The sequence below is a fragment of the Spea bombifrons genome, chromosome 1 (genome assembly GCF_027358695.1).
Source record: "Spea bombifrons isolate aSpeBom1 chromosome 1, aSpeBom1.2.pri, whole genome shotgun sequence".
Lineage (NCBI taxonomy): Eukaryota > Metazoa > Chordata > Amphibia > Anura > Pelobatidae > Spea > Spea bombifrons.
This window is the reverse complement of record NC_071087.1, coordinates 74,600,060-74,622,601: the sequence shown is the minus strand read 5'-3', so window position 1 is coordinate 74,622,601 and position 22,542 is coordinate 74,600,060. Positions and strand designations below refer to the sequence as shown.

Here is a 22,542-nt window from a genome sequence, read left to right as displayed (position 1 = left end):
AAGAAAAGTTCTCAGTGCTGTCTCACATATTGTATATCCCCACCTCTATGTTCCACTGGTGGAACTTCATTGGAGTAAACTGTATTACCACTGTACATTCTACTGACCTACAAGTATTGGATCTTCATAACAATGAGTTAAATTTCATGACGTTATCTGTTTAGAAACCACCATAAAATGTCTTTATAAAAAATCCTTCTATTTCAAAGAACATTGGATTTAACAATGCTGTTATCCTAATTACACAGTACAAAGCATGAATGTTGTCAACCTAATTGCACAGTACAAAGTGTAATTAATTCTTTATCCAACCAACCTGCAGCTGCCATAACGATCTATGTTTAATTACAATGGTTAAAGTAATAGTTAGCTGGAGATAGCCTTCTGTGAATTTAATTGTGACATGTAACCAAGGAACAGACTGAAATAACTATTGGGCACAGCGTAGTATAATCATACCTGGGAACTTTCTAAAAGAGCTGACCCTGCAACTCTTGAAGTATTAACAATTTTATAACCCACTGTGAAGATTCAATACAGTGATTTGCCAAATGTATTGCTCTAATGCCGGTCCTCATGGAAACCACGACATGTAATTATTTAAACATACACTTAATTGAGTAACCTGCATTCAAGCAGGAATATCAACAATGATATACTGGGAGCAAAAGCGCCAATCGGAAATCCTATATATGATAAGAGCAGTGTAGAATAGGAATGATTCAGCTCCAGACTGTGTGACCATGAGAATCTGCCTCTTCACCCTGAGATTGGGGCAAAAACACTAAGACTCGGGGGCCAGCACTGAGAGTTCCCATTTAAGTATAATACAGGTTATTATGAAGCATGATAGTATAAATGTCAATTCTGGGGGGTAGGCCTGTTATCTGTGATCATTATTACCCTTGAATATTAGTACATTAAATAAATTTTCCCTTAGGTTTAGCTAACAGGACACTATTGACTACATATCGGTGTAAAACATTATTAGGTATTATAACCTAAGGTTACTTCATAGTAATTGCCAGACTGTGTTGTTATATATGCATGTGATTGTAAGGGATATGTACCAGTGGCGACTCTAGAAACAATATATAGGGGGGGCACACAAGATATCACAGTCAAACTGGGGGGGCATTCATAATTTCCAAAAGTAATGTGCTATGGAATTATACTTTTGTTATTGGGCTAAAATAATACTTGATCATTCAACATGGGAAGCCTGAAGCCACAATTGAGTGCGACTAATCCTTGAAATAAATATTATAACACAATAAATAACTTTTCCACTAAATGATTTCAGGGCCTTGAACGTTTTGTCCCTTGAAGTCACTACAACTTCAGGAGGGCATTTTATCTCTGGATAAATATAAATTAAATAATTCCTACTGTAAGTTAAGTGCCAGGAGCAGATGACCAAACACACACACCAACACAGGCTCTGTCACACCAACACCCAGACACACACACCAACACAGGCTCTGTCACACCAACACTCAGACACACACACCAGGACAGGCTCTGCGACACTGACAATCAAACATACACACACACACCAGGACAGGCTCTGCCACACAGACACCCACACACATCAGGACAGGCTCTGCCACACCCACATCCAAACACACACACACACCAGGACAGGCTCTGCCACACAGACACCCACACGCACCAGGACAGGCTTTGCCACACAGACACCCACACACACCAGGATAGGCTCTGCCACACTGACAACTGAACACACACATCAGGACAGGCTCTTCCACACCCACATCCAAACACACACACACACACGGACAGGCTCTGACACACTGACACCCAAACACACACCCTAGGACAGGCTCTGCCACACTGACAACTGAACACACACACCAGGACAGGCTCTGCCACACCAACACCCAAACACACACCAGGACAGGCTCTGCCACACCAACACCTATACACACACACCCGAGGACAGGCTCTGCTACACTGATAACCAAAAACACACAAACAGCAGGACACAATCCACGTCACAGACCTCTGCATCAGGATGGATTTTTCACACTGCATTGTCGTTTATACCCCCTTAGTGTTTTTGCCCCTGCTGCCCATATATATTAATATTAGCCCCAGTTGCCGATAGCAGGTATAGATCAACACATTAACACACAAACCAAGCTTTGCATGGATAGATCAACTGAAATTCACTTGTGATCTCAGCACTGAAGGTATATATCAAGTAAACAGAATCAGACATACAAATCCTGTATTTGCAGGTATACAATAGTATATGAAACGTAGCATTGCAGGTATAGATCAAATAAATACATGGAAACAGCATTGCAGGTATTACTCAACTGAATAAGACATACAAACACTGTATTTGCAGGTATACATAAATAATGTATGGAAATATATAGATATGGATCTACAGAATAAGGCAAAAACCCAGCTTTGCAAGTAAAGATCAATTGGAATTCACATAAAAACACGTCATTAAAAGGTATATTTAAAACCCCCTAAATTACAGGCATAGATCACAGGTTGCACACCCCAAAGCCAGCCCTGCCGTCCACCCTGCCCACACAGCAATCACACTCCTATCATACCCAGGCAACCAGTAAATGCTGGTACCTAGGCATGATGGGACTGTGCTTGCTGTGATTGCTGTTAGCAATCACACTCCTATCATGCCAGGTCAGCCAGTACATGCTGGTACAGGGTGGCTGTAAGTGATGTGTAGACCCCATACTGCTGGCAGCATCAATACACAAGGGGGGCAGCTAGCTAGGTTTTAGCATGTACTGGCTGACTTGGCATGATAGGAGTGTGATTGCTAACAGCAATCAAAGTCCCATCATGCCTAGGTTCCAGCACTTACACATCCAACCAGTAAATGCTGAAACCTAGGCACGATGGGACTGTGATTGCTGTTAGCAATCACACTCCTATCATGCCAAGTCAGCCAGTGTATGCTGGTACAGGGTGGCTGTAAGTGATGGAGAGACCCCATACTGCTGGCAGCATCAATAGACAAGGGGGGCAGCTAGCTAGGTTTCAGCATGTACTGGCTGACTTGGCATGATAGGAGTTTGATTGCTAACAGCAATCAAAGTCCCATCATGCCTGGGTTCCAGCACTTACACATCCAACCAGTAAATGCTGAAACCTAGGCATGATGGGACTGTGATTGCTGTTAGCAATCACACTCCTATCATGCCAAGTCAGCCAGTACATGCTGGTACAGGATGGCTGTAAGTGATGTGCAGACCCCATACTGCTGGCAGCATCCATAGACAAGGGGGACAGCTAGCTAGGTTTCAGCATGTCCTGGCTGACTTGGCATGATAGGAGTTTGATTGCTAACAGCAATCAAAGTCTCATCATGCCTAGGTTCCAGCACTTACACATCCAACCAGTAAATGCTGAAACCTAGGCATGATGGGACTGTGATTGCTGTTAGCAATCACACTCCTATCATGCCAAGTCAGCCAGTACATGCTGGTACAGGATGGCTGTAAGTAATGTGCAGACCCCATACTGCTGGCAGCATCCATAGACAAGGGGGGCAGCTAGCTAGGTTTCAGTATGTACTGGCTGACTTGGCATGATAGGAGTGTGATTGCTAACAGCAATCACAGTCACATCATGCCTAGGTTCCAGCACTTACACATCCATGCTATCACACACACACTCATTCATTCATAGACTCATTCATTCACAGATTAATTCCCTCAATCACACATTCTCATTCAAACTCTCTCCCCACCCCTTACCTGCACTGCAGCTCCTGGACGCCGCTCACAGACTTCAGCAGAGGGCGCGGCCTCCCTCTGCGTTCTCTGGTAAAGCACAGAGGAAGCGGGACTGGAGCAGAGTCATGTGATGTCACGTGAACTCTGCTAGGTTCCGCTTCCTCTATGCAGTACAGAAGACCCTCCCACAGGTAAGTAGCAGGGCTCGAGGTGCGGCCCGCGTAAGATCGGTTGCCTTGGCTGCCGATCTTACTCGGGCCGCACCCTCTCTCTCCTCCGCGTTAAAAAAACAAAAAACAAAAAAAAACAAAGACGGGATCCAAATTCGGCAGGGGGGCAACAGGGGGGGGGCAAGGATTAACCTGGGGGGGGCAATTGCCCCCCTTGCCCCCCTGTAGCGACGCCACTGATATGTACCAACACAAATTGAACCAAATTTAACATAAACCTTTCACTACCTTGACTAATAAATAAAGACACCAACAACTTCATATTGGATAAACAGGCCGTGGTCTTTTATTTAGCTTACAATGTATCATTAACAAATTACTTACTTACATAAACTGAAACTTTCTAACCATAAAAACACTCTTGGCCCAAGCCCCAGAGTGCAACCATACTTAACCCCTTAAAGACCATCTGCCCTAAAGCTAGGAAGGTCAAATACACCACCAGTTCACCCTCTTTTCTCTTGTTTTTATATATATATAAAAAGGGGGCAACCTTAACCCAATAAAAGCCACGACAATAAAGCATTATATATTTATATATATATTTTTAATAAAGCATTAAAAGTATATATATATATGTAACGGGTTCACCAAGAGAGCTGTAGTAACTCCCAGAGATCACCCTCCTGTTGTCCCCGGAATCACTTCCAGCACCAGCCAGCATGGGCACCTTGGAACCCTGCTATGTGTACCCAATAAGTAGACACAACTACCTTGAACTGAGTACAGCAGGAATGAACAGTTTATTGTTGTAAAACATGGACTCCTATAGCCACAGAACTTCATTAACATAAATCAACATTGATAAACAGGTACATGTAGACAACCCAACCTTTAATCCCCTTTAGCTACTGAATATCCCCCTGGTAGCCATCCTGTTAATGGGATTACTTTACACATTGGAGTTCCTGCCTGTTTGGCAGCCAGGCTGGAGCCATCTCTGAGTACCTTGAGAAGCAGCTTGTCCATGTTCCTACCCTTGGCTCTCCCGCTATGCTGCTGCTCACCAGACGCTCAACGGAGGTCAGTGCAGACAGATAGCAGTTCGCTGCAGGTAAGAAACGTCACCTCAACAGGTGCTATTTATAAGGCAAATTCAGGCCCTTTGTGCAGCGTGAGTGCTAGGTGGGCAAAAAGCACAGCAAACTAAGCGGCGCAGACACCTCGAGAAAACTAAGCAGTGCGAGTGCAGCTAGAAGTTTCTTTCCCTTTTTTTTTTATTATGTAACTCCTGACCTAACCTGTTCTACCTAACCTGACCTTTACATGACCCCTCTATCACCACGTCGCCCTGACTGCTAAATTGAGTCAGGGCTATCCAGTTTCTGTTATTATTTAGAAATTAGCCAGTCATTGTAATAGTTTTCCTTGTGAATCACTGCAAAAAGCTAGGAATCCTATTTTGAAGCATTTTATCATCAGAGCATGATTTTTGTTTACTATGTTTGAAGAGTAAAGGCAAACAACAAGCTAAAATAAGGTTAGTGGGTGGAAGATTGATGAGAAGAAATTAAAAGAAGGGTCGGGTTCAAGAGCAAGAAGCAGATAGGAAATTCTCAAAGTTAAAATAAAAGTGGTATAGGAAAGTGAAAGTCAATTCTTCAAGAACAAATAGAAACAAAGTGATGGCAGATAAGAACCATTTGGCCCATCTAGTCTACCCAACCTCTGAATACTTTCCTTAATCCCTGGCCATATCTTATATCTAGTCCAGCCTTATGCCTATTCTGGATTCCAAATACAAAATTAATTATAGCATGCAAATATGAAGTTAGATGTAAAAAAAAATGAAAACTGTGTTTATGTCCATGTACTTTGATGTGCAAGAAGTTTTCAGACAAATAACATTATTGATGGAGGCCAAATTAAATGAAGTGAAAGCATAGGATTCATTGTGCCCCTGCTTTAAAGGAATTTTCTGTGGAATGAAGGTTACACATCTTTACAAAATTTTTCAGGAAGCCATTATGCGTGTTCTTGGCAGTCTCTAGTTATGTTCCAGTCAAATAACAATGTGTAGTTCTCCAAAGGGACGGCTACTTCCTGAAGTTTTCATATCCTGAGGAAACCAGAGCAAATTGATGGTGACAACATACATGAAACAGGCATCATCCATGATTACAATATTCATTTTACCAGAATTGTGTTTTGAACATTTACCTTCAACTGTTGTCAATTGACTTATTTTGCTTTCTGACCATTTTTGGATAGAGGAAGGTGGGTAAACTGGATTAAAAAAACCACACCTCCCATGTGTTCCTCTGTCCCTCTTTTCTCTTCCCTAGCAGGAGCTCACTTTTAGGCAGGTGTAAACATATCAGTATGCTTTACACAATTATTTGTTTCTAAACTACAGAAAGTTTTCATGTATACATATGTATACATAAATAAAATGTATACATACATTCTAGTACCAATTTACATAAAACCTAACAATAGCTTGATGTACCAAATGTTCAATTAATGTTTAAGTATAAAGTTATCATCTGTAGTGACTTTAGCATATGATCTGTATCCTGCCTTATGGTGAAGGTATCATTTCAGAGTCGACATAGTCATTAAGGCTGTACTGTCAAGTATGTATGTGGTTACAAGTTCATAGCTGAAACAGTTACATGAACATTTTTTATGAGTCACAAGAGCCCAAGTTCCTTATAAAACAGGATCTTTATCGCTTAGACGCCAAGCTCTGTTTGTTTAGTAGACTTAAGACCTATTCATCTCCTCTAATGATGTCAGTGAAATGAAGTAGGCAAGAAACAATTCTGGTGTTTAAATAAGCCATGCTTAATACAAAAATATAAAATACCATAATCATATACCATCATTTATAATAAAAAATCTAAAAAATGGGGAAAAAGTATGCAAAAAAGATTTTTTGTTTCACCTAAAACAACTATACATAGCTAGTGCAAATGAAAGAAAAACCAAACAAAGTATATTTTTTACAGTTTAATTATTAAGGTACATGCCATAAATGGGAGCAAAACTAAGCGTGAAAATAACTGTCATAAATTATTTATGTTCTGGAAGAACATTGCCCGAGAACATCAAACTCCTCACTTACATTTCTAGGTGAACCCCCAAAATCATGAATGTAATGGGAAAACAGGATATTGAGGTTTTTTCTTCCACCCCTTCACTTGTACACATCAGGATGAATGCTACATGTTGGGGTCTTTTCTTGCACACATAGCATTGGTTTTGGTGTCTCTCCATCCCTGGGTTTGGGGGCATTTTTTTTACTTTTGTGCATCAATTTAGTGATTATATGTAGTGGTAATGGGTAGCACTGCGGTACTGATAGTGGGTATTGTTAGATATGGTTAGACATTAGTATAGTTAGTGTAAAGTGTTAGAGAAAGGGTGTATCAGATAAAGTCCCTTGCTATTGATCGGGTAGACTAAGCAATGATTAGCGACCTTGAGGGTCATTAATTGGTGATCACATAGCAATTTATTATATTAGTAATAATATAATGTAAAAAATTAAGTATATTGTATTTTTTTTTTAAAGGGTCCAATCAAGAGTCCAATCAATATAACAAAATTGTAGTGTGTCTTTAGAGCTACAGTCGTATGAAAAAGAAAGTACGCCCTCATTGAACATCATGATAACAATCATCTGTTCCTTAGCAGGTCTAAAAATTAGGTAAATACAACCTCCGATGAATAACAACACATGACAAATGTCATGATTTATTCAACAAAAATAAGATCAAAATGGAGAAGCCATGTGTAAAAACTAAGTACACCTTATGATTCAATAGCTTGTAGAACCACCTTTAGCAGCAATAACTTGAAGTAATTGTTTTCTGTGTGACTTTATCAGTCTCTCACATCATTGTAGAGGAATTTTGACCCACTCTTCTTTACAACATTGCTTCAGTTCATTGTGGTTTGCAGGCTTTTGTTTATACACAACTTGGTTAAGGTCCTGCCACAGCATTTCATTCTGGTTATGGTCTGGGCGATTGCAACACCTTCTTTTCTTTTTCAGCCATTCTGTTGTAGATTTGATGGTGTGCTTGGGATCATTATCCTGTTGCATGACCCAATTTCGACCAAACTCTGTCGACCAATACGTTATACGGAGCAGTTCATGGTCAACTGGGACTGCAAAACAAGACCAAATCATTACCCCTCCGTGCTTATCAATTTGTATGATTTGTTTGTGCTCATATGCTGTTTGGTTTTCGTATTATGTGGTGCTGTGCATTCTGGCCAAACATCTCCACTTTGGTCTTGCCTTTCCAAAGAACATTGTTTCAGAAGTCTTGTGGTTTGATGCAACTGTTTATTTGATGTCTATTTTTCTTTGGCTAAACACCAGTGCCCTTATAAAGGGATACCTAGCAGGAAAGCTTGAGGGAGAGCTGTGTTTTTTTTTTTTTTTTTTTAGTATAAAGAGCTGTGGTTTTTAACTCCATCACTGCAGCATTCTTTACGCAAGGACACATTTGCATGTTTGTCCATCAAAAATAGCTGAGCTAGCCATTTATAATGTGTAGTTAAATGAGTAGAGGGAGGAAATCTCGTCGGTATAACTATGCATTATACAGGGCCATTCAAGCGCTTCCTGCAGTAGAGACTTACTGGGTCTGGGGGGTTCAGAAGAAGTAATTTGCTCCAGGGCTGAAATTTTAAAGATACCAAAGCACATCAATAACTTCCCGTGTGTGTGATCTATTTTTTTTTTTTTTTTCCAGGATGTAATGGATTGAAATGACCTGCTGTAAAAAATACAAAAAATCAAAAAAACAAAAACAAAATAATGTTTAAACTGTACCAAGCAATTGGGGGAACTGGATGAATAATTCCCAGCTTTTTACAGTCTAACCAGGTAATGTTTGCTATCAAAGTGTATTATTAACTAATATATTCTGTTTAAATAGTTTGGGTATTTATTGTATTATATGCAAAACACTGTAATAATATGAATTACCTTATATACCATAAAAGGTTAGCTTGGGTTTTACAAAATTGCTTTCCAAAAAAAGCATCTATCGGTTCTTATAGGTATGTTTCTCTAGATGGGGGAAAAAAAATATATATATTGATTGTGCCAAGCTAACCTTTTAAGTTATATAAGGCTCTGTGTGGTCACTCCCTGGGCCATTAACGTCCACATATACTTTTTGGCAACAAACACCTGATTTAAAAGCACTTATGAGGTGATCAACAATTAGGAGGCCATGTCACGCTCTACCCAGGCTGCGGAGCTGCATGTCTTTTGTTTCCCTGTCTTGCTGTGGTCCATTTCTGGATTTCTGTATGTTCTGTCCTGAACCTCTGATTTCTTGATTCCAGTCTTGCTCTTTGCTTCAGCTCTGTTTCCTTTATAAGGTGTGCCCCACCCATGTGTTCTGTTTGTCTCAGTCTGCAGTCTGCAGTCTACAGGTATGTCTCTCTGATATGTGTATAGATTCAGTGTTCAGTTTATTAGTACTTCCGTAGGCAGGCTCTAGCGTTAGGACCCGCCATCATTGGAGTACTTTGGCGTAGTGGTGGGCTAAGCATACTATGGCCATAAGATGTGACGGAATCTCCAATAGTTCTCATATAGTCCTAGGCTAATTCCTGTATTTATGTGTGTCAGTCTATGATGTAACCTGTGGCCTGTCCTGTCCTGCATCCCCGGCAGAGGGGTGTCCTGTCTTGAATCCCCGGTAGAGGGGTGTCCTGTCTTGAATCCCCAGTAAGGGGGTGTCCTCTCTTGAATCCCCGGTAGAGGGGTGTCCTCTCTTGAATCCCCGGTAGAGGGGTGTCCTGTCCTGTTCATGTCGGATCTTGAGTATTCCTTGTTTTGTTCCCTGTTGTGCCCTGTATTATGTATTTCTGGTTATGTTTCTTGCTTGGTCCCCTGCTCCTTGCTCTGCCCCCCCTGCTCCTTGCTCTGCCCCCCCTGCTCCTTGCTCTGCCCCCCCCTGCTCCTTGCTCTGCCCCCCTTGCTTGCTATGTTTCTCCTGTACTCTGCTTAGCTACCATACTCTCAGCCTGCAGCATCCTGCACATGATTCCAGTGCAATGTCTCATGCCTGCTCCAGGGTGCCTGCAGGATATCTCCAAGTTCTGCTCTGTTCTGTCATCATCCGCTGCTATGTCAGGGCGCTGGTATGTGGCTGCACAACCCTAGATGCCCACCGGGAGAGGGCTACCGCCCTGCACCAGGCCCTGTCCATCTCCGCTACTGCACCGTAACTCCTTCACACAATCCATAGCGTGATCACAAGCGCCACTTCAAGAGATATTGCCTCTCGCAAGATGGTGGCACCCATTAAAAAATAAACAAGTTTCCAAGAGGGTCTCTCCAGACCCTCTTGAGAACTCTGGGCTCCCTCTGCAGGTTGGATACGGGTACTGTACTTATTGGGAAATTTTTGACAGTGACATATACCAAGGGCTGTAAATTCATACCTCAAGTACAATGTGTGTGGAAAAAAACACACAAACAATGACAACCACAAACTTTGGCAAAGGCTGGTGGTAAAATTAGTGCATGTAAGGAGTTTCAAATACCACAATTTGAAATATGGCTTGATCGGTAAATTTTCAAAAAAATTCCAAGTTAAAAACCTAAATTGTACATGTCCCAGATGTGACCTTTAGCTCCAAAATAACCTTTAAAAAATATTAAAAATTAAAAGTTTATTTTTATGAGCAAATTCTAAATTTACTGCTGCTGTGCTACCTTTGTAGTGAGTTATGAAAGGGAGTACTGTATGACAAAATTAGTAATATTTCAGAAAAAGGGAAAATATAAACCTTGGTCAACATATATATCTAGACAAAGTTGCACTAATTTAATTGAGTGGTTCTCTGACACTTTTTGGGTTGCAAGAGATATTAGACATGATTATGCTGTGCAGACACATTTTACCAGGCCTTGTAATGTAAGATTGCACCAGAATGTAATGTTTGGGTTCTAGTGTTTCGGTTAATTAATAATAATTAATAAATATTAATCTTCTAATTGGTATCTCATATTAAAGAAAATCATAATATATTGTGTGATGAAACGCTTTGTTTTTACAGACAACCAGTACAACGGTCTTACTGAAAACGCCTTGGACATTCAATCTTCGTTCTACAATGGCCCAGTCAATACATATCAATCAGAACCTCCCAGGTAAAAACAACAGAAATAATGGAATTTATATATATATATATATATATATATATATATATATATATATATACACACACATATATGTTTTGTACCAGACATGAAAAATTGAAGGTGCAACCTTCTATTTTTGTGTAAAATGTATATGGGAGCCCATTTTGCAGGGACGCCAATGCATTTTATGTTTTGCAAATTAGTACATACATTCATTATTTGTTTGCGTTAAAAAAAATAGATCTCTGTCTCATGTTTCTCCTCATCCTGGCAGCCTCTACTGAAAGTTGGTAACTTACCTAAAGCAACCTAAAGCAGCATTAAAAGCTCATTTTTACAATTAAAAGCCTCTTTACTTACCTGTTGTTGCTCGCTTCCTCCTCTCCCCCTTTTCCCTGTTCTTCATACAGAAGCCAACTCTGTCCTTTAAGTGCTGTCAGATCCTTTACTTGACAACACTTTACTGCCACTTTAAGGACACTTCCTAAGTAACACTCTCATTAATGTCAATGAGAGTAGATACAGAACATTTGCAAGGAGCGTACCTACATATGCACCTTGCTCACACTTCCTGTTTTCAGTAGCCTTATCTGAGAGGAGGGAGAAAATAACTACAATTACTTAAGAATAAACCCACCAATTTCTGTGCAAAACTGATTCATCTATACTGTATAAATATATTTTGGGACTAGACTATCCCTATCGCATTTTATTTTTTTTATGATGGGATGTATTGGAAGCAGGAACATACACTGTCTCATCAAGGAAGACAAATTACTGTCCACTATGGCTGTCACAAATAATGATTATTTTAATCTTTTTAACAGATTTAGGAGGCCCCTTTCTGTATCAGGACCAGGATGAGAAGTCCTCATATTCTGTGGAAACTCCATACGGTTTCCAGTTGGACTTGGATTTCTTGAAATATGTTGATGATATTCAAAGTGGTCAGACTTTAAAGAAGGTGTCTGCCAACCGTAAACCAAGGGTGCCACGCCTGTCCACGTCATCATTAAGAAGCCCATCATGCCACACTGGTGGGTGGACATCGACAGAGTCTCTTACCTCCAGTGAGGACGGGAGATTAGGTTCTGTATTCTTCCAAAGAGTTAGAACACAATCTGGCTCCTCTGATATTAAGGAACCTTTGAGTTTGCAAAAATCCAATCCAGTTTCTCCTACACCCACGATTAACCTCTTGCCCCCTCCCTCACCAAAATCACTCTTAAGGAACCACCGTGTTGAGAAGACGCTGGTAGAGACCAGCAAGAGACTTGAACAAGAACAACTAATTTCCTCTCTAGATGTGCAGGGAAGGTCCTGCCCATCTTCAAATCTCTCCAAGCTTAGTGTTGCTAGCACAAGTTCACCAAATCTTTCTCAACAAAGCAGGAGTGGTGAACGCCATGGCATTCTGAGCCCAAGCTTCTCAGGATCCATAAGAATCAGCCCAGTAAATTCTGGTAGAAGTACTCCTGCTGCAAGCATTTCATCCACTCATTTACAGTTTGTTCGAGAACAAATGGCTGCTGCTCTGAGGCAGCTAAAAGATCTAGAAGAGCAAGTAAAAGCCATTCCGGTGTTGGAGATGAAGATTTCTACCCTAGAGAGAGAAAAACAACAGCTTCTTGCTGATCTGGAGAAGAGACATGAAGTAGGAATTGGGGGACACTTTAATGTTGTTAATTTTGAGGAAGCTGACTCAGACAAAAACCTAGACAATATTTCTGAGCAACAAATGGAGATTGATGGTGGCAAGACTAGACCAAGTAAAATAGCAGAGCTGAAACGGCTTACAGAAAAGCTAAGTGTTACAGAAAGAAATGCAAAGAACACTAAGTGTGGAACTGACCAAACATTTTCAAATCCCCCAAAAGTGATGGAAAGGCGGTGGAAATCAATAGGTGTTGGGGAGGAGCGAGACATCAATGATGTTGTTTTTTACTATAAGTCAGAGAAAGAAATCCAAGAAGTTGCTGTTGGTTGTCAAATAGAAACGCATGATGTTGGGGTGTGGGTGATGGAATCTTTGTTAGGACTAACTTGTGAGGCAGAGAAGGAGATTGAATTGCTTCAGCACACAATAGATCATCAAAAAGGAGTCATCTGTATTTTAGAAGGACACCTGAAAAATGCAACACATGAACTCGAAGAGTTGAGAGTGGCTGTTTGCTCCAGAACTAGAAAAAACATGATGGACAAACAGGTTACAGCCCAACCACAAACACAGGAAGCGTATTCAGAAACAAAGGTGACAATGCTGAGCCAGGCTTCTGGAGAAAATGTAAAAATGATTGATGTAGGAGTTAACTGTTCTTTTGACATATCTGTCACTGGATTGAGCTGCCTTTCACAAGCAGGAGATGTTGCAGCGAGCACAGAATTTATGTTAGGATATCAAGAGAAAAGTACTTGGGATAATTTGGAAGGAACTTCTGAAGCACATTCCAATTTGATAGCCACTGCAATAGAAACTATAAATCAGCCAATGCTTGACATGATTTCAAAACCGAAATGTAAAAGGACTTTGTTGGCAGAAGAAAAGGTTGGTGTTGCTAACAATAGCCAGGATATCGTGAAGCATGTTGAGACGTGTGATAAGGCTCAGGATAGAATTACAGTGGAAGAAAATGTCATAGCTGTAGGCTCATCCATCCAAGTGGAAGATGAACAGTGTATAATTAAGCAGGATTCTGCTAAAGTGTCAGAGAAGAGTGCAAGTCAGAATGAAGAGGTTGTAGATGGGAGTAGGGGCCTGGCCAGTTTGGTAAAACATGGTAAGTTATTTGTGTGAAGATTGATTTTATCACTTTTGCAGGGGGGGGGTTTGTGCAAAGGAAAATAAATTAAAGTTCATGTTTTATATTCACTGCACGTTTCTAAATTTGTATACACTATGTTGGAAAAGCTAAACGGTTCCCAAAAATCTAACTTCTTTCCAAAATATATACTTTACTTTATGTAGATAATGATGTATGTATAGTTAAAATATCACCTATCACCTTCTTGAGTTTGTGAAATAGTTTGTAGAAATAAGGCTTTGTGGTGCTAATGGATGGCTATTAACATTTTGCACAGCAGAAATAATCATGTAAACTGGGATTTTGGTTTGTTTATGTAAAACAACATTTTGCACACCTTGTTTTAACCCCTTCAAGACTGGGACGTACCTGGTACTTCCTGGTAATATGTCACTGCCAGACCGGGACGTACCAGGTACGTCATCGATGATGCGCGATCAAGCGTCGCTATGAATGCTGGGACCGCGGGGGTGGCTGCTACTGACCGCTGGGTGTCCCCAGCGATCCGTAGCAGCCACTCCCCCTTTGAAGCGAATCACGAGTACGGAATTAAAATATTTAAATAAAACTGCAGGCTTCAAGGGAAGACACAGTATGTGGACGCCGGTCCTGAAGGGGTTAACCGTGGGAGATTTATGATCCCTATATAAGAGCCCTTATGTCTCTTCTATACCATGACTGTGGTAATTATGTACATTACACTGTGACATGCAATAATCATACACTTACGAAGGTTCTCACAAAGATTCTGTCCTTTTAATGTCATTAAGTCTAGCAATATTTTTTTCTACTTCCCATAAAATTTTGTGTTAACCTTATTATTTTACTATAAATAGTTATACTTTACATAAAGTGAGTGTCAGGGCTTGGTGTGAGCGGAGCACAGCGCAGAGAGACACCAGAGATGAGGGATAGTCAGTGAAGGAAACAAACGCAAAGAATGCCAAAAGTACTCCAAACAATTTATTTTACCAGATCCAGATGGCTTGGATAAGCAGTGTAGAATCATACAATAGTCCAGATAACGTAGCCAAGGTCTAGGGTAGGAGATTATCACAAAGTTCATAAACAAGACAAGGTCAAAATAGCCAGGGAATCCTCAGAGAAATGGATATAAAGCGAAGCAAATATCCCCATACAGGGAACAAGGCACAGCTTGCTTAAGGAGCAAGCACTGTTTGAGCAGTGCTGAGGGTTTATATAGCTCTGCTAGGTTTTGACTCCTCCCGGTCCTAGAGCGCCTCCCCCTCGCAGTATCTACTCTTAGAGTGGAGCTGTCCATCTTTAGTATTCCCCGCCTTTGGCCCTGCCTCCTTCAAGGAAGATATGCCATCAGGTACCAGGACACGCCCCCCCGCCATTGCACGTGATTGCGCTCGCTTTTCGTGAGGTGAGCTTGGGTCTCGATGCAGCTCGCGGAGAGCTCCTAGTCTGGTGGTTTGGTAAGTCACAGGCCTGACAGTGAGTTTGGGACAGGTTTAAAAGGTTTTCACTGTTTATTTTTTTATTAGTATCATATTAAAAATAAAGAATAGAGAAAATATATACCATATAGTAGTAACCCTGATCATATAGCTTAAAAAATATGCAAAAAGAAGAGGAAAAGAGAAAAAGAGGGGAAAAAATGAAAAATGTCATTTACTTTTATGATCCCGCTCTTAACCCCCTTTCTTGTGATTCCCTCGAGTTTTAATTGGTACATATATCTTTTGTTATTTTTATATATTAATATTTGAAAATGTATTAAAGATTATGAAAAAAAAAAGTTTGGCAGGTCCACATTTTTTGGGTGAGCACCATAAAATTACCCACTTGTACTCATACACAGGAACTGCTCTATAGAATAGTTACTAAGGCAGAGCAACAAAATATGATGATGTATCCCAGAGCTCAACAGTATGGACGACTCCACAGAAGCGGCGGCTGGAGGCAGCCAAAATAGGGCAGAGCTGGAAAAGGGTGAAAAGCCAGCTGTGTCAAAGTTAGTTAGCAGTAAGAGTGTGGAGAATAGACTGGACTGAGGTGGGAGCAAAACACCACTCTCTCCTCCCAGATACCAAAAGCTTGCTTAGAAGGTCTGGTAATCAACTGCCATACCTGGACCATCATGGACAGGTCCAAATGTCAAAGTCTTGATTGCAAACATTTTTATAATTAATATATTTGAGAAAACATGAGGCTAATTTTTAGTTAATGCACCTCAAGTCCAATATGCACACTTTTTAATGAAGTTAAACACAGGTCACATAGTTTTACACACATATAATTTACACCTACTTTCTATATATCTTACAATAAGTAAAAAAAACTGAGTATTATATAACACTGGGTAATATTAAATAAGTGATATTAATATTACTAATATTAGTACTATCATTTTAATACCTAATTTATATATTTTCCTTCTCATATTTTTTCTAGGTACACTGAAATCTATCATGAAAAACAAGGATGGCGCATCCCAAAGTCAGATAAACAGAGAGAAAAAAAGTCTACAGTTTGTTGGCATTCTAAATGGAGAGTAGGTGTTTAATCTAAAATTAACCCCCTAAAATTGCAAACTCTATCTATGATCTATGAGTATTTGTGGCTTGATTCCCTAACAATGTAAAAAAAAAATCTTATGGAAAAAGCCATGTCTGTATTTTAAACAATCTATGCTTCTTACTGAACTATAAGAGTTATTACGGTAGTTGCTTTCAAAGATACACAAGTGTCTAGTCACATAGATGGCACCAGGTATGATTTAAAAACGAATTCTGATTTTAAAGTTGCATATGTCATAGAAACATAGAATTTGACTGCAGATAAGAACCATTCGGCCCATCTAGTCTGCATTTTTTTCCTGAACAGGGGTCATTGCACCCAACAGTTAATCAATCTTGGAGATTTTCAAAATTTGGGTGCTGATGTAACTAATTGGAATGCCTACATAGAAAATTGGCAAAATGTCAGGCTCATATGTTCGTAAAAAGAACCTCTGCTTCAGGTTTCCATCATGCCATCTATGAGGTGTCTGGTATCAATTGTGACTTTTTTTTCTGGGCACATATTTCAGTGCTATTATTTTGAAAATATCTGCCTTTTTAAAGTACAAATTAAAATATAATGAAAATAAATAATATGACATCATCAGGTTCTAAATACAAGGCAGATTATCAACTGGATCTCTAATCATGTTGCACTGAGAACAGCACAAAATAAATTAAAAAGTAAATTAAAAACCTGTTACCTGAAATCTAAAACGAGGTGTATGTGTGTTTGCTTATTTTCACTCTGGCTATCCTTATATTATCTTTGATAATATTTAACTTCTTCCAATAGCCTCTAATTTTCACCTTCTCTCTGTTTGGTGGTTGATAACAGTTATTTCTTGTGTTTCTCCTCCTGAAGTTGGAGAACTGCTTGGGAAAAACTTTAGTAACGTCAAAATACCAATCCCTTGTCTGCAGTCTGTTGTTTCTTTCATCTGCCAATTCAAATCAGATAATTCCTACTGGTGCAGCCACTTTAATGATTCATTGCCTCCTTGAACTCATGTGCCTCAATACAGGGCCCTCTGTATAAGCCTCTTGTATAGGCAGGGCCGGCCTTAGGGGTGTGCGGCCGCACAGGGCGCCATGGCAACAGGGGCGCCTGCCCGGGACTTAAATTAAAACATCATTTTTTTGTTTGTTTTTTTAACTTTATTTAACATCCTCCATGTTACAGGGGGGCAATTGCCCCCCCTAGGTTAATCCTTGCCCCCCCTGTTGCCCCCCTGCCGAATTTGGATCCCGTCTTTGTTTTTTTTTGTTTTGTTTTTTTTAACGCGGAGGAGAGAGAGGGTGCGGCCCAAGTAAGATCGGCAGCCAAGGCAACCGATCTTACGCGGGCCGCACCTCGAGCCCTGCTACTTACCTGTGGGAGGGTCTTCTGTACTGCATAGAGGAAGCGGAACCTAGCAGAGTTCACGTGACATCACATGACTCTGCTCCAGTCCCGCTTCCTCTGTGCTTTACCAGAGAACGCAGAGGGAGGCCGCGCCCTCTGCTGAAGTCTGTGAGCGGCGTCGAGGAGCTGCAGTGCAGGTAAGGGGTGGGGAGGGAGTTTGAATGAGAATGTGTGATTGAGGGAATGAATCTGTGAATGAATTAGTATATGAATGAATGAGTGTGTGTGTGATAGCATGGATGTGTAAGTGCTGGAACCTAGGCATGATAGGAGTGTGATTGCTGTTAGCAATCACACTCCTATCATGCCAAGTCAGCCAGTACATGCTGAAACCTAGCTAGCTGCCCCCCTTGTCTATGGATGCTGCCAGCAGTATGGGGTCTGCACATCACTTACAGCCATCCTGTACCAGCATGTACTGGCTGACTTGGCATGATAGGAGTGTGATTGCTAACAGCAATCACAGTCCCATCATGCCTAGGTTTCAGCATTTACTGGTTGGATGTGTAAGTGCTGGAACCTAGGCATGATGGGACTTTGATTGCTGTTAGCAATCAAACTCCTATCATGCCAAGTCAGCCAGTACATGCTGAAGCCTAGCTAGCTGCCCCCCTTGTGTATTGATGCTGCCAGCAGTATGGGGTCTGCACATAACTTAAAGCCACCCTGTACCAGCATGTACTGGCTGACTTGGCATGATAGGAGTGTGATTGCTAACAGCAATCACAGTCCCATCATGCCTAGGTTCCAGCATTTACTGGTTGGATGTGTAAGTGCTGGAACCTAGGCATGATGGGACTTTGATTGCTGTTAGCAATCAAACTCCTATCATGCCAAGTCAGCCAGTACATGCTGAAACCTAGCTAGCTGCCCCCCTTGTGTATTGATGCTGCCAGCAGAATGGGGTCTACACATCACTTACACCCACCCTGTACCACCATGTACTGGCTGACCTGGCATGATAGGAGTGTGATTGCTAACAGCAATCACAGCAAGCACAGTCCCATCATGCCTAGGTACCAGCATTTACTGGTTGCCTGGGTATGATAGGAGTGTGATTGCTGTGTGGGCAGTGTGGACGGCAGGGCTGGCTTTGGGGTGTGCAATCTGTGATCTATGCCTGTAATTTAGGGGGTTTTAAATATACCTTTTAATGACGTGTTTTTATGTGAATTCCAATTGATCTTTACCTGCAAAGCTGGGTTTTTGTGTTATTCTGTAGATCCATATCTATATATTTCCATATATTATTTATGTATACCTGCAAATACAGTGTTTGTATGTCTTATTCAGTTGATTAATACCTGCAATGCTGTTTCCATGTATTTATTTGATCTATACCTGCAATGCTACGTTTCATATACTATTGTATACCTGCAAATACAGGATTTGTATGTCTGATTCTGTTTATTTGATATATGCCTTCAGTGCTGAGATCACAAGTGAATTTCAGTTGATCTATCCATGCAAAGCTTGGTTTGTGTGTTAATGTGTTGATCTATACCTGCTATCGGCAACAGGGGCTAATATTAATATATATGGGTAGCAGGGGCAAAAACACTAAGGGGGGTATAAACGACAATGCAGTGTGAAAAATCCATCCTGATGCAGACGTCTGTGACGTGGATTGTGTCCTGCTGTTTGTGTGTTTTTGGTTATCAGTGTAGCAGAGCCTATCCTCGGGTGTGTGTGTATAGGTTTTGGTGTGGCAGAGCCTGTCCTGGTGTGTGTGTTCAGTTGTCAGTGTGGCAGAGCCTGTCCTAGGGTGTGTGTTTGGGTGTCAGTGTGTCAGAGCCTGTCCGTGTGTGTGTGTGTGTTTGGATGTGGGTGTGGAAGAGCCTGTCCTGATGTGTGTGTTCAGTTGTCAGTGTGGCAGAGCCTGTCCTGGTGTGTGTGGGTGTCTGTGTGGCAGAGCCTGTCCTGTTGTGTGTGTGTTTGGATGTGGCAAAACCTGTCCTGATGTGTGTGGGTGTCTGTGTGGCAGAGCCTGTCCTGGTGTGTGTGTGTGTTTGGATGTGGGTGTGGCAGAGCCTGTCCTGATGTGTGTGGGTGTCTGTGTGGCAGAGCCTGTCCTGGTGTGTGTGTGTATGTTTGGTTGTCGGTGTCGCAGAGCCTGTCCTGGTGTGTGTCTGAGTGGTGGTGTGACAGAGCCTGTGTTGGCGTGTGTGTGTCTGGGTGTCTGTGTGGCAGAGCCTGTCCTGGTGTGTGTGTGTATGTTTGGTTGTCAGTGTCGCAGAGCCTGTCCTGGTGTGTGTGTCTGAGTGTTGGTGTGACAGAGCCTGTGTTGGTGTGTGTGTCTGGGTGTTGGTGTGACAGAGCCTGTGTTGGTGTGTGTGTTTGGTCATCTGTTCCTGGCACTTAACTTACAGTAGGAATTATTTAATTTATATTTATCCAGAGATAAAATGCCCTCCTGAAGTTGTAGTGACTTCAGGGGACAAAACGTTCAAGGCCCTGAAATCATTTAGTGGAAAAGTTATTTATTGTGTTATAATATTTATTTCAAGGATTAGTCGCACTCAATTGTGGCTTCAGGCTTCCCATGTTGAATGATCAAGTATTATTTTAGCCCAATAACAAAAGTATAATTCTATAGCACATTACTTTTGGAATCATGTGATATCTTGTGTGCCCCCCCTATATATTGTTTCTGGAGTCGCCACTGTGTATTAGGCAATTACCAGCAGCTCAGATTCGGGGAATGAATGATACTTTTGTTCAACACAAGCTTTGTATACAGTTCATCAAGGTGAATGTTCAAACATATAAAGTCCACCTACCAGAATCATATGCATTCCAGGCAGCAAACATTGTGACATTTATCATATAGCAGATGTTTTTGCAGACTTAACCTTCTGCAGTAAACTGCAGTTTCTTCAACTGAGTGCCACCACAGCTTGGGTAATTCCAGGGTATGCACAGGACCCATAACACTGGGGTTTCCGCATCTGATGTTGCACTCGCCAGCACCCATGCAGCAATTCACTTGGTTCATGCCTTCTGCCCACCAACCATATTAGTGCTTTACCTTAATTTTCCACCACATGCGACAAAACCCTGTTAGTCGAGGGCTGTAAATGTCACTTCTCAGGCTCAGGATCACCAATTTGCAGCAAACTGATCTGTGCATTTGTAAATAAAACACACACATAGCCCAAAACAAAATCATACAATCAAAGTCTAGCCCTGTCTTGCTTTATACTTTGCTGTGGGAACCGGGGGGGGGGGGCGGGTGAATCTTCTAAGCAGTTATCTACAAAATGTAAAAAAGAGAACGGTTATCTAAGATTTTGTATTTTAATCCTTAGATACGAGAGTACGTCAAGTGAAGATTCCAGTGACAATGAAGGGGGTAGCTCATCTGACAAAGTATATGAAGATAGTTCAGACAGTGAGGAAATGATGTATGTTGAAACATCTGAGGAAGAAATGAATGTGAATGTGGATGACAATGATCTTGATGTAGAAAACTGTGCGGAGAAAGAGATGACAAAAGAGGGGAAAGAGAAGAACAAGAGAGAACAAGATAAAAACCCATCCCATAAGGACACCAAGGAGAAGTGAGTAAACTGCAATGAAACATTTGTGCCTTTAGAGTGTGAACTCTAGCAAGCTATATAAATAAATGATAAATAAATATGCCTGCTTTCATCCCTTAACCCCTTCAATCCCCTATAGACGTACCGGGACGTCCAAAAAACGCCCACAAAGATGTGTCAGGGACATTTGCCGGCTTTCTGCTGTCCGATCGCCTGTAACAGCTTCCGGCATGAAAGCCGGTAAGCTGTTACCGGTAAACTGCCCGATCGCGCGATCGCGCAGTTGCAAACGCGCGATCGGGCATTCCCTTCCGGGTTACGTCACTGCTGACGTAACCCGGAAGGTCATCGGAGGACAGGATATCCCCTGCGGGGATATCCTGCCCTCCGATGAGGCACAGAGACGCTACGATCTCTATGCAGGTCTGTGAGGACCTGCATAGAGATCACAGTGTGATCGGTGCAGGGGGATCACGGGGAGGGGAGTGAGAAACCATGTCTCTCACTCCCCCTCCCGTCCTGTAAGAGAAAAGCAGAAAAAAAAAACGGTTAGTCATTTAAAAATAATATTAAATAAATCATTAAAATAATAATATAAATAATACTAAAAAAAATTATAATGTCAGCTGTGATGTCACTGTGACATCACTGGTATGTTCAGGAGGTCCCTAGGAGGACCTCTAACCATTAATGTGTAAAAAAAATATATAAAAAATACAAAAAATGTAAAAAAAATTAAAATTTAAAAAAATAAAAAAAAAAATATAAAAAAAGATAATAAAAAAAATTCTTAAAAAACCTTACATCCCATTGCCCTAGCATAACATCTAGCCAGTATAACCCTCCTGCCCCCGTTCACAACCCCCAAACCCGTTAAGCCATAGGCATAAAAATTATACAAAATTGTAGACCTAATAGAACGCTCCCTGGTGCTGGGAAAGTCTGGAAAATCTATATAAATTAGGTATTTCTGAAATCAGGACACCTGAATTGATAAACTTGGAGGGGATTTTCCATCACTTTACCTAATTTTGTGAGGATTCAGAGGGAAAATGTAAAAAAAAATTCGTTTGTCTAATCTTCGCTAGTTTTTACTAAATTTCTCATTCTAAATTTTCAGCTAATCATCCAACTATGGTATCAAACGAAAGCTCTATCTCTCCTTGAAAAAACAATATATAG

The 22,542-nt window shown here is 41.0% G+C and overlaps 1 protein-coding gene across 2 annotated transcripts in view; it reads left to right on the top strand.

The window, feature by feature from the left end:
• Window positions 1-22,542, top strand: part of KANK3 (KN motif and ankyrin repeat domains 3) — a 44,856-nt gene that overhangs the window by 10,505 nt on the left and 11,809 nt on the right. For both annotated transcript variants that reach the window (XM_053463739.1, XM_053463747.1), the window contains exons 2-6: window positions 8,677-8,810; window positions 11,003-11,096; window positions 11,915-13,864; window positions 16,310-16,409; window positions 21,130-21,381. In XM_053463739.1, coding sequence (XP_053319714.1) covers window positions 11,060-11,096; window positions 11,915-13,864; window positions 16,310-16,409; window positions 21,130-21,381 — 2,339 coding nt within the window. In that variant the 5' untranslated portion in view covers window positions 8,677-8,810; window positions 11,003-11,059. The remainder of the gene's footprint in view (window positions 1-8,676; window positions 8,811-11,002; window positions 11,097-11,914; window positions 13,865-16,309; window positions 16,410-21,129; window positions 21,382-22,542) is intronic.